The sequence below is a fragment of the Hylaeus anthracinus genome, unplaced genomic scaffold (genome assembly GCF_026225885.1).
Source record: "Hylaeus anthracinus isolate JK02 unplaced genomic scaffold, UHH_iyHylAnth1.0_haploid 12002, whole genome shotgun sequence".
NCBI classification, from domain to species: domain Eukaryota; kingdom Metazoa; phylum Arthropoda; class Insecta; order Hymenoptera; family Colletidae; genus Hylaeus; species Hylaeus anthracinus.
In genome coordinates, this window is record NW_026534349.1 from 935540 (window position 1) to 948718 (window position 13179).

Here is a 13179-nt window from a genome sequence, read left to right on the forward strand (position 1 = left end):
AACAACTAAATAATATATATTCTACATTGAAAAATGACTGAAGACTTATTAATTAAGGAAAAAGAGTTTCGTCAATTAAATAAAGAACTCAAGCAGAAAGCACATGATTTGATAAAAAACGTAGATCATGTTATAAACACTTATAATAATGAATACTCAACTTCTAATTCTAAAACACGATATACAAATTTCGAAAGAGAAATAACTGAGTTTTCGAAAAATACAATAACGACAGATGTCGATTCGCAGGTTTCCGTTAAGCGAAATGCATCTTTGCCATATATTTTCGACCAAACTTCGCCTTTAAAATCGTAAGTAAACGTAACATACACTCGTTTGTTGATATTAAAGTTTCAGCATTATGTTAATTTTTTAATTAATTAAAATGCAATTCAAATTAATAACTATTTGTATTTGATAGAAAAATAGAAATACAAAAGGATTATGGAGATGAAATTTCTAAGAAAGGAAACTTGGCAAATAAAACCATGATTAATTTATTTAAAGGTAAAATAGATATATTGCAAACTGAACTACAAACATTACAGGCTGAATACAGAAAGAAGGTAGTTAATATTTTGTGTAGGCTCAAAAACAAATTATTTGATTAATTGTTTAGTAATGTGTATTATATTGCAGTGCAATGTATGCATAGATTTGCAGTCTGAACAAAAAAAAATTGAATTCAAATCACACAATGAAATAGAATCTCTGAAAAATACAATTACAAAATTAGAAAATACTAATAAGGAATTACAGTCTCAATCACAAGCAATGAATACTGAAAATTCAGTTATAAAAAAGGTATAAATCCATAAATAAAAATAATTATATGTAATGTTTTATACATTTATGAGATGGATTCTTAACAGGACTTAGATAAACTTCAAAAACAAGTAAAAGCATTGAAACAGCAGTCTGACAATTACAGTATGAGATTGAATAGGTCTTTAGAAAGTAATGATAAACTCAGAAATTCACTTAAATGTTTTCAAATAGAAGAAAAGGTACGCAATAAAAAATTATATTTAATATAAATTATAAAATCACTATATACAGTTTTTTTAACCAGTTTAACTTGTATTTAGGAATTAAGAAATCAAATTAGAAACTTGCAGGATGATAAAAAGCTGACAGTTAATAATCTAAGAAAACAGCTTTCAGAATTTGCACATGTATTTAAAAAACAAATGTTGATTATAGATAACTTAAAAAAGCAAAATGTATGTATCAGTTTTAATTATTTTACATAAATTGTAAACAAGTAGTTTCATTTGTGTATTTCCATAGGCATGCTTAATTGGAATTGGACAATTGAAATTTACCCAAGAAGATTTTTCGAGATTATTGGATCAAAAACCAGAGTGCTTATGATAAATTGTATATAAAACATTTATTGAATGACTGCTACAATTTATACACTGTGAAAGATGGAATAACTCCATTTCATAGCCACAAGTTTTATACAATTTTATTTTACAACATGTGTTTCTTAACAATACTCTTCACAGAAAATGTGTTTTATGTGTCCTTACATCATATATTACTTGTCAGAATGTAATGAAACTAAGAAATCTGATTTTTAACTCAAAGCTTTATGCTATAATTTTAATGTTATAAGTCACTTGTAACATTTTCTTATTGAAAATAAATATACTTTTAAATTACGGCATAATCGTAGCAATTATTCGATTGCGCTATACAAAATAGTGATAGTACTTGAATAATTAATAGGATCTGTAATAGAGGTTTTAAAACGAAATATAAAAGGTGTCTTTATGGTTACCGTGGAAATCATGCATTCGAATGAAATCTTATTTTTATTTTGCATTTTATTTTAAAAGAATCCAGTAAAAAATTTGCAATGAGCCGTATGACTGATTTCCATTGTAACTGTAATGAATTGAATGTTTTTATTTCAAACAACATTAAATGACTTGCTCAACTTATTTACACATAAGTCCTATTTTGTGCATGGGAAATAAAAATTGACAACAATGAATCCCAGCTGTATATACAAAAATTCAAATTACTAATACGTTCCACAGTTAGCGCCTGTAAGATGATCGTTTTGATTTTATTCGAACATAAGACGTTAATGTGGCACACACAGTGAAAGTTTAAGCGTTCAAACATTTCAGAAAACATCGATGTTATTCTCCATTGCACGATACATGGATTTTAGAAAATTCAATCCCGGCAGTAGAAAATTCGGTATGCTCTAGCTTAAACAATGTACCGTTGTACGTTTCCTAAACCTACAGGAATAATCGAATCTAGAAATTTTCATATGGAGTTAATTAAAGGATGTAAAATATTAAAAAAGTGATATACATGCTCACATCTCCAGCTTAACACATCCTGCACAACCTAGTTTGGACAATTTTACTTTAATACTTCATCAATCGAATTCGTAGTACGTTTTATATATTAAAATACATTAATTTAATAGTTTCCTTTTGTAATTAAATATCAAGATGTTACTCACCCTCAAAGAAGTTTTAATATACTTTTTTTCATTTTTCGCTTTTTGTTTATAATTACAATAACTTTCAGTTCGAGATACTTGCATCTCAGCCTTTTTACACGTTGAGTTCCATTACTCAACACCAAAATGGTGATAACATTTGCAAGCATTAGAGTTACATACACGTATATACTGTGATTTACTATATTGTTCTTAATATTAGTGGCATCGATGCGTTAACAATTATTATTCTGTTACTTATGTCAAATTTCAGCCACTGCTTGTACCTGCATTCAAAATCATACTATACCACAAATTTCCGTTTAGTTTTATATTGCACTGTGAACATCTAATGTGTTTTAATTACTAAAAGATAAAACTTTGAAGAAACCATTCGAATAATGTTTCAAAAATGTAACACATCTACCATTAACAAAGAAAAAATTCATTAGTATCATACTTTAAACGTTCTTTTCACTTAATAGCAGAAACAAGCTTTCTAAGCTTTAGTTACAATGTATACAATACATATTTTTTAAATAACTCTTTACAATTTCGACATAAAGAGTCACAAATTGTTCAGTTATTATTCTTATAAGAAGTTATTATTCTATAAAAACAATAATTATATGTTCTTTTTCAAGTTCTTCCAGTTATTAGAAAAATTAACTTTAAATTGAGACTGCTCTAACCGAAAGAACAACTCAATTTTTACATTATTAGAGCAGATTCGTTTATTCACTGGTATAAAATTTTATTCCTTATACATATGATCACTAACCGAACTTCACGATTGCTAAAATGTATTACTATCTATGTGCTTACTCGAATTTAAAATGTGTTTCGTATTCTATAATACAAATAGCTGAAACTGTATTTCATTTTTATATTACATGATCAGAAAAGACAGTTTTTCATTAGTATTGGTTAATATGACTTATGGCGTACCCTGAACTTTTTTTAAATAGTACTTTATTCACAGAATATGTTTACTCATGTTACTTTTGTCACGATTAGTCTCTTATTTTTGTCTCGTTTCACTATAGAGTTTGATGATTTCAAGAATATAATTTTTAATGTTAATTTAAAAATAAAATTCATTTCATTATTTTGTTATAATATCATACTGCATTGTAAAAAATTTATCCTTCAACTTATGTCAAAAACGACACAGACAGTAACACACCTAGCATTTTGGCTATGAAATGATTTTATTAACATACTATAAAAATCAGACTCTAAATGCGACCAGAGGGACAACATGGTACAAAGGCATCCATGTACAAGGAAAACATACGAGATTCAAAATATGAGACTTAAATAAATATTGTGACAGTATGTAGCAATGAGAGTGGAGAATCATCTTTCTTTCGCGTATATGGTTGCTGCTGTATCATTGTCCTACATCAACTTGATCATGCCAGGTAGCTATAAGTATCCTTTTGACCCTCTGTGCGCTCCAGATATTCTTTCTCAATTAAAATATCTATACATTTCTGAAAAAGCAGAGCATCTTATGTTATGATAAAATTCTTTTACAATTTTGTTTAATCATTTGAAACTAATTAATTGTTATCATAGAAATTTATCAGTAGTAAACAAATTTACACGGTTATTTCAATTTTTATCGTACCGATATGATCTTGAAAATATAAATAAAAAGAAATTTGTTGTTCATACTTACCTTAATAACGTGAACTCTTGGTTTAAACCTAGCGCTTAATTGATTCAATACTTCAGCTACCAGTTGCTGGTGCTTTAATACTTTTCTCATTTTCATAATTCTAACAATTGCTGCCTGAATCAAAAGTTTTCTATCTTCTTCTATATGTTTATGTGTCGTTTCTTGTTCGACCTTCAATTCCGTTTTCATTGGTATATTAATATTTACCCTTAGCTTTTTGCTGTTATAAAAATGATATACCAATATAACTCTGGACAAAATAAATATATCACGAAACTAATTAAACATACTTTTTATATCCCGCGAAAAGTTCCACTGTTGTCAGTGGTGTTAATTCAGTTTCGTCATCTGTAGCTGCTGTCAACAGCTTAGCTTTCAAAAGTATTTGAATAACCTACAACATTAAAAATATTTTATATAGTTTAGGTTTCTCCGTGATTATTTTTAATGCTAATACGTTACCTGAAACAAAAAATCCATTTTTATGTTAGTAGCATCATGTAACTGCTGTATTGTCCATGCTGTGGATCCATTGAATTGTAATAAAATAGCCATTTGGAAAGTGGATGCTTGTAATGTGTATCTAAAATCAGATTATAGGAACTCACTTTTGAATATTAAGAAACTCTTTAAAGTATTAAATTTATACTTTAGATATATTATTACCTGTTTTTGAAACAATTTGTATGTAATTCTCCTTTAGACATATTGTATAACCAATTCAACTTCCTTCCACTATGTTGCGAACTGTAGAAAGTAGTAAACCTATGTACAGATCGTTCTAACTGCAATGCACAAATGTGACATTAGGTATTTATAATAAATTTAAAACTAAAACATCTTGTATTATAAATGAAATTTACCTCTGTTGGTAATGAAAAAGTAAAAGATTGCTGAAACGGCCATGAGCCAGAAGACAGTACTTGTATACTGAAATCTATATCCAATGGCTCTGCAGAATTTGTCAAATGTCTTTTGAACTGCTCATTTAGGTCCTTGGACACTCCAATATCCTGTGGACAGACTGCTACAATTATAATGTTATATAATTTTGAGAGATATTCATAGTTAGTGTGGAAATAGTTGCCTACACGAAAAGCAATACATTTTATGAAATAAAATAGAAAAATAATAATTTTATAGCATAATACAGTACCTGGAACATTCGTTGTAATTTTGAAGTGTATTCAAAACCACAAGCTTGTTTCAATTTAGAGATCATGGAAGCCTCTGCGTCATCACTGGCTGACATATGTTGTACCAATCGTTTTGCCAACATTTTACTATAAAACTTTTGGAATACATCTTTGTCTTCAATATATTTAAACACTACCATCTACAATTAAACAGCAGGAATATCGGTATAGTTAAAAGTAATAATAACAACGTTATTCAATACAAACTGTCTTCATCCATGATTATTACTCACAACTTGATTAAGCGTGTCTTCAAGTTCTGCTTCTTCCGGATTTTTACTACTCTTTTTCAGCAGCAAATCACAATATTTTGCTAGTAATTCTGGTGACTTACTGCTGCTATTTGCTACTCTAGTTACCGAATTATTATTAATAAATCTTCCACAAGCCTTATCAAGAGCTGCCACAAAACCACTATCATTATTAAATGCAACAAGTACTAAAGCATTATATTTTTTATGAACCTCTAGAGTTGTATTCACATAAACCTTTGGATCCTACAATGGAGAAATAAGTAGAAAAATTATGTCAACAGAATTATTAATTATAATTAATTATAATAATAAATTAATGTGAAACATACATTAGATGCAGCATCACCGCATTTGTCAATAGCTGCAAGTCCTTGGTTGGCTATGTGACTTTCTAAATGACTTCTTAATTCTCCAAGAGCATTTGGTACTCTTGCTGCCAGTTGATACATTCGTCCTAAATCTACATTCTTGTCAGCATTCAAAAGATTTTGAAATTCAGAATGAAATATGTCTAAATGTTTTTCAATTAACACTTTTTCACATGTTTTTGCTAATCTTTCACAAGTTGTTTGATGTAAGTAAACTTGTACTCGTTTTCGTTCTTCTAGTAACCTTTGCTCAACCTGTAGTAAAATAGTAATGGTAAACCATTTGTTTAAGAAGTATTAGAGAATTATAAAAAATTTTTGCTTGAAAACCTTTTTCATATACTCTGTAACCGGATTTTGTCTGAGGAATTCTGAACTTTCACGAGTATAAAACCTTTCTGTGTCCTCAAGGAAGATATTTTCAAAAGAATCTTTATAGACTATAAGATTTTGTCCTTCTTCATTTAAACCCAATTCTACATAACAATTAATTACACCACTGACTAAACGTGTGTTTATTGTTTCCCCATTGCGTTCTCTTTCAATTAATTTGAGGACTGCATTAGTAACCTAAAGAATATTAGAATGTTAATTTTACTTTCTATTTTCCTTTATATTTAGATATAATCCATACAAGTTATTCACTTGGTAAGTTAAATAACTTACTTGTTTATTTAAATGCTTGAACAAATTTTCTCTCCATGTAACCAAAGCTAACTGATAAATTTCATAAATTTGTTTACGCCCCTCCTCGCATTCCCTACGTACCCAGTGACGGTTTAGATACGCACATACACCATGTAAAACTTTACTACTAAACTGATACTCTTCCCACTGCCTTGTATAGAACTGTAATACATCTTCATCCATCAAGTCCACTCCATGCTGTATCAAAGGTGCTCAGATTATTATACTAATCATTTTTTTTATTCAAAATCACTAAATACTAATAACTAGTAAAATAATCATTACCTCCAGTAAACTAACGAGATAATTTCTAAGAAATTCACGCAAACGTTTGTATAACTCCAAACCAACTAACTGTGCACCTCCTTGAGAAATTTGTCCTTTTTTGCTTTTAATCGATGTTTTATTTACTTGTTGATGAACACTCGTACAATAATCATATACATGACTGATGGATTATATAATGTAGTAAGGAAATTATTAGATCATTGGCACTTATTAGATGGTTGTTTTAATAATTACAAAGGATACGTGTATAATTCTATGTATCTTGGTTTAGACATACATTGTCTGTTATAAACTTGTTCGATACCCTCACGGAGGTCTCCCCAGATTTGATCTAAATCTATTTGTCTGAGACCTGGGTAACCTCCTTGATGACTCCCAGCTCCTCCACTAGCTCTATACCCTGACATCCTAATTCAATACGCTTGTCGAGTGAGCGTCACTGTTACTACTTCCTACAATAAACTCTGTAGAAAAGATACAGAAGCAACCGTTACAATTAATCCAGTGCAAATTTAAAATTATATACAATAGAATTGCGATATTAAAACAAACATCGAACAATGATGGGTATAGTTTTACTTTCATTTATATAAACATATAACATTACTTTATTTAAGATACTCCATTTCATATAAACTACATAACAATAAAGAGGTAAAACAAAGACAAGAAAATCAGTAGCTGGAATTACTCTTGAAGCACATCACATTCAATGATTCCAATCAGTTATTGATAATTTCACAATATTGATGTCACAACTACTTGCTTATGCACATACTCGAGGCTGTTGAAAACTGCTTTGTAAAACTATAAATAAAACTGCGTAAAACGTTTTTTCGTGCGTGTGTACGGAGAATGTTAAGAAGCGAGCGATCGTACGTTCAACTAGATACGAAAATATCCGTGGAAAAAAAAATCATTTGTGCAGAAAGGTTTAGTCGGTAATCGGAGGGTCCATACCGATGTAGTTACATCAGGATGCGCATCGTTAGTAGCGGCTCGAATCTTTCGTCAGGAAACATCGGAACATCACAAATCTTCGTGCTACAACACTACCACCCGTCACTATTGGACATCCACAAGAAAAGCAATTGGCAGAGTAACACCACCGTAGCCCGTCGCCATGGGAGAATATAATTTTTTTTCATCGGGCCAGAACGAGGGAAGTGTATCGTGATCGTGAGACAGAAATCGTACACTCACCTGTCGACGTTCACCACCGCATAACAGGCAGGGTTGGACAAGGGAGTTCTTATGAAAATGTGGTGGCCACCTTTAACGATCACCGCTAACTTTCCTCTACATACACATCGATGAGAAATTTTCACTGTCCCTCCACTTATTACTTGTATACTTTTCGCGGTGACGGAACACAGCAGATCCGCGAACCTAAAACGTTTTTGCGTTACGTGCCTAAAACTGATCACGGTTGCGATCTGCTGCTTTACTTCTGACAGGTTAGGTGCCACTGTTACCAACGAAACAACGCGTCAACGGTTTCGCGAGCCATTCCTTTTGGCTATTTCTCTTCCCGCTCGATTTTACACAAACGATTTTTATTTTCCTAACGTCTTTATCGCAATATTTTTATTTTACAGTTGATAAATTGACCACAAATGTTTACGGTAAAGGAACAAATCTGATGTTACGATTCCACAAAGTGACAATGACAATCTGATAAAATTCAGCACTTTTTCTTTTGAGGTGTGGATACACTGATTGTGAAATAGATGGACGAAAATTTAAACAATTGTTAATCATGTTTTTTTCATTGTGTAAAATATCAATTTTTAGTAAATGTCTCTTCTACGATTTAAATATCTATTTTTAGCAACGACCTTGCATTTTATTTTACATATCTTGTGTAATTTTTGCCTGAAGTTTTATAGGAAATATGTATAAATATAACATATAGATTAATGTATAACTAGAAATTTGTATTTTATTTAATTCAATATTCGGGTAACATTTTCTTACTAATAATTTTAATTACTACAACTGCTCAAGTAAAAATATATTAAACTTAACAAGAATGAGGAAACATGTGTTGTCTGAACAATAGGAATATCATTGTAGAAAATAAAATGGAACAGTATTGAAACAGATGCATTTATTGCCACAGTAAGCTGAAATATAAAATTTTGTTTTTAAAATAAGTTAACTTAAACTTTTATGTAAGAATATACTTGATAAACCTTACTTTACAATCGATAATGGAGGCATTCCTGGATCAGCACCTTTTCTAAAGCCTATAAATTAAATTATTTGTAAACAGTTATTTCATTCTTTGCCCTCGTTATGAAGCCAAATAAATACAATTGTGTTTATAATTATCAAAGAAGGTGAATCTAACCTAAAAATAATACCGCAGGAATGAATCCCCAGTGAAATATAACCTTGGTCACATCTAAAACAATTGCAATTTTCTGTTTTGTGCTTGGACTCAACGCCATTTTCATAAAATTGTTTTTAAAACTCTGAGAAGGGCACGTGTAAAACGTTCAGTTTATCCTCAACACAAAAATATCCTTGCTTAAAACTGATCTCCGCCACAGAATACTTTTTCAGAGGCGAAACTTGTATAGAAACATCATGTTCATGTTTAGATGGCTCCAATAGTGCCCCCTTTTACTATAGTCAAAGTTGTAGCTATATCATATCAAAACCATAAACTATACGTTTATGACCTGAACAAGGTCTCTAATCTGAACGTAGAAGCATCAGTACGCGGGGCACTTGATTATTCGCAATGTTAATTTTAAAGAATGATAATTGAACAAATATTGAGAAACTTTTTTGCTTTATAGCACTACAATATATTAGTTAATATGTCAAATGTATCATTTTTATAAATAATTATTCAATGCTGCCACAAGTATCGACTCGGTTAGTGGCGTCATCGGTGGGAAAAGGCCCAAGTTTGTAGTGAAAATAGTTCCAACCTTTACAATAAGATAGCGCCACTGATATCTTTTAATTAACTATTCTTTATTTTTCATAAATGTATAATTAATACGATTCTTTGTTTTATAACACTACAATCTTGCTTTGATGATAACAGAACGCATGACTTTTGTTGCTATGATTGGCTCACGTCTTCATGGTTTCCATTGGTTGTCGACTAGTACTTTTTACGTGTTTATGTGCGCAATTGCGTGTAACATAATCTGTTAGACAGTTCCACTTCTCCGCATCTACGCTTGGCCCCCCTGCTCCATCCATGAAATAACGCCTTCCAATTTCGATAAAATTTGAATTGCATTGTATTGTATCAAGTTTAGATATAATGAAATGTAAGTATTCTTTCGTTTATTTTCTTCTTTTACTCCATGGTAACGCTTGTTTATTTAGCTTTGATTTAGATCATATGTTTTCAGTGATGAATATCGTTAAGTATCAGGAATATAATTGGGAATCGTTGAATGTTTAACCTTGAACGATATTTGTATTTTTCAATTATTTATAATATATGTATATCATCTAGTGTACAAATTTTAATGATTCGCATATTTTCGACATCTACTACTAGATTAAATATTTACTCTGAATCTTATTTGGATCTTGTAAATAAGAATACTTCTTTAGACGTTTTTTTCTAATTTAAGTATTTTGTTCCATATTTTATAGGATTCCCTCCAGATCTACTAGAAGCAGTTCACGACGGTCTTCTGTAAGTAAACAAATATTGAATAGATATGTGCTTAACATTTGTTGACATTAACATTAATCTTTTGCTGATGGAACAGTTTTGGTACAGATAATACGAAAATAACGCTCATTAAAGGTCTACTTTTGCTTAATGTGAATATTTTATTTTAATTTAATACACTCTTAATATATGTCAAGGAAATAAACATTTATTAATTTTCCATGTTAAATTTGTTAAGAATTTATTGATATACTTTTTAAACAGTAACAGTATATTATTTAAAATGTTTGCTTTATGTGTATTGCATTATGATTACATGGGTATAATATCAATTAAGATTAACTTTTGGTCTAGAACTTACAATAAATGTATTTGTTAAAAATACACTGAGGCTGAACTGCAGTTTAATACTGGTTTAAAGACCAGAAGAATCTTTTAATTGAATGTGTTGAAACTTAAACACTTTTAAAACTTCAAAACTAATATTGTTATTGCTTTTATAATGTATGTAGATTCTTAAGCCACCTAAACCACGACTACCATTGCAGAGTTTAAATTTTAATAATTCATCCAGTGATAATAGTCCTGCAACTACAACAAAGATTAAAAGGCGTGTAAGTTTTGCAGAGAAAAAGCATGTCAAGTGAGTCGCTTCCTCCTTATCTGTGAATTATTTTTTGTGAGTTTCTGACATGCAGTTAAATAAACAATTAATAGTATGATATTCATTATGTAGAGAGTTTTGTAATTCTGTGGAACAAGGAACTGTATGGGATAATACATATGAGGAACATGATGTGAGCAGTCTTAAAACATCATCTAATGAAGGAAGTGGTGATGTTCAGAGTGTATTTAAAGAAAATATTCTAACTACTGAATTTCACAATGAAATTGTTTATATTAATTCTGAAAATGTTGATACATATAGTACCCAAGTTAGTAACATGCAATTTGTATCCAATGAAATAATTCAGAATGATCTGAATGTAGAAGATCATGACATGAACTTTACAAATACAGTTGATAACACAGAATGTCCTCACACGTTATCAACTCAGGAAGAAATTTTATTAAGTCCATCTTCAATCGTATTTCATAGTACAGTGAAACATAAAAATGAATCTATGTTTGAAACCAATGTACAAGTGAATAGTAATACCCATATACATAAAAATATTACAGTATATGAAGAACCAGATAGAACCACATCTAATAAAGTTTTAAATTCTCAGCAGTCAAATATAAATAATGTCAATTGTAATGACATGAATGTTACATCTGTTCAGAATACACATACAACCCTCAGTGAAACTGTTTGTAATACTTTACACATTAATACAAATCATATTCAGAATAATAAATTAGAAGATACACTTAAGAGTACCTCTATGGAATTAACAAAAGCTGTTCCAACATCAATGAATATTTGTAGAAGTATTTCTCAAAGTACAAATAATGTTTTTCAAGGGCAAAACACTAAAAAAGGCAATACAAAAGTAGAGAAAGCAGTAGATCATGTCTTTGATCCCATTGATAATTTTCATAATGGAGAATTAGTTGCTAAAGACTTTGATAATGTTTCAATGGAAATGACTGCAGCAGTATCAACTCTGCACAGAGTAGATTGTGATCCAAATTCAGTATCATATAATAATGATAAGAGAATTACCATTTTTCATGATACATCCATAGAAATGATTAAACCTGTATCACCAATTACTGATATAAATATGATGTGTAAGAATGAAACATCTCAAGTACCACAATATAAACATGATATTACGTGCACAAGTGAAAAGACTATGGAAATAACTAAAGCAGTGCCAATTAACATACATTCTGGAACTGCACATAATTTTGAAAAATTAGGATATAATATAAATCCTGATAAAGCAAATATTGACAATACTTTATGTATTGATGAGGAGATGGAATTTACTACAGCTTTAACACCAGTACTTCAAGTACCTTCAAGTAATTTAAACAATGATGATTCTGTATGCAATACTCCTTATATGCATTGGAATTCTCATAATTCAATATTAAATAATTCTGAAAATGATCATACAAATTCTTTATCAGACAAAACCAAGATTTTTCATAATAAATCAGTGACAACCACAGCTATAGTGTTACCAGTAAGTTTGGCAGACGTTTGTGAGAAAGAAATGGTCAATGGTGAAACAAAGTTAAATAAACACGAGTCTGGTAGAACTGTGTTATTTCCAAACATGTCTATGGAAATTACAGAAGCAGGACCATTATTACAGAATAATCTACGAACAAACAATTCTGTTGTGGGTTGTTCTGACCAAAGACAATTAGTATCATCTACAATATATGAAGATAAAACTCTTCTTAATAAAATGGTAGATTGTGAAACAAATTTAAATAAACAAGAGTCTAGTAAAACTGTATTATTTCCAAACATGTCTATGGAAATTACAGAAGCAGTATCATTATTACAGGATAATCATCCAACACGAAATTCTGTTGTGAATTTCGCTGAAGTTGAACAATTGGTATCATCTGAAATATTTGAAGATAAAACTCTTCCTAATAAAATGGTAGATTGTGAAACAAATT

The 13179-nt window shown here is 30.0% G+C and overlaps 2 protein-coding genes and 1 pseudogene across 4 annotated transcripts; 2 read left to right on the forward strand and 1 right to left on the reverse strand.

Moving 5' to 3' along the window:
• Positions 1 to 11: 11 nt before the first annotated feature.
• Positions 12 to 2833, forward strand: LOC128892029 (uncharacterized). Its single transcript, XM_054152065.1, has 6 exons — positions 12 to 311; positions 422 to 566; positions 640 to 804; positions 873 to 1007; positions 1089 to 1223; positions 1291 to 2833. Exons 1-6 carry the CDS (start codon positions 34 to 36, stop codon positions 1372 to 1374), a joined length of 942 nt encoding a protein of 313 aa, XP_054008040.1. The 5' UTR covers positions 12 to 33; the 3' UTR covers positions 1375 to 2833.
• LOC128892023 (cullin-1) lies at positions 1377 to 9059 on the reverse strand. 3 transcript variants are annotated; one of them, XM_054152057.1, is made up of 15 exons: positions 8148 to 9059; positions 7905 to 7996; positions 7188 to 7408; positions 6942 to 7104; positions 6636 to 6854; positions 6300 to 6539; positions 5931 to 6224; positions 5581 to 5844; positions 5308 to 5487; positions 5015 to 5164; positions 4818 to 4936; positions 4614 to 4734; positions 4442 to 4545; positions 4152 to 4371; positions 1377 to 3963 (listed from the first exon to the last, which is right to left on the reverse strand). In XM_054152057.1, exons 3-15 carry the CDS (start codon positions 7349 to 7351, stop codon positions 3883 to 3885), a joined length of 2319 nt encoding a protein of 772 aa, XP_054008032.1. In that variant the 5' UTR covers positions 7352 to 7408; positions 7905 to 7996; positions 8148 to 9059; the 3' UTR covers positions 1377 to 3882. The 3 variants fall into 3 exon arrangements, with proteins under 3 accessions (XP_054008032.1, XP_054008030.1, XP_054008029.1); XM_054152055.1 differs by having other exon boundaries at positions 7905 to 8009; XM_054152054.1 differs by lacking the exon at positions 7905 to 7996.
• A 1058-nt stretch (positions 9060 to 10117) lies between these two features.
• Positions 10118 to 13179, forward strand: part of LOC128892033 (protein PF3D7_1417600-like) — a 5447-nt pseudogene continuing 2385 nt past the window's right edge.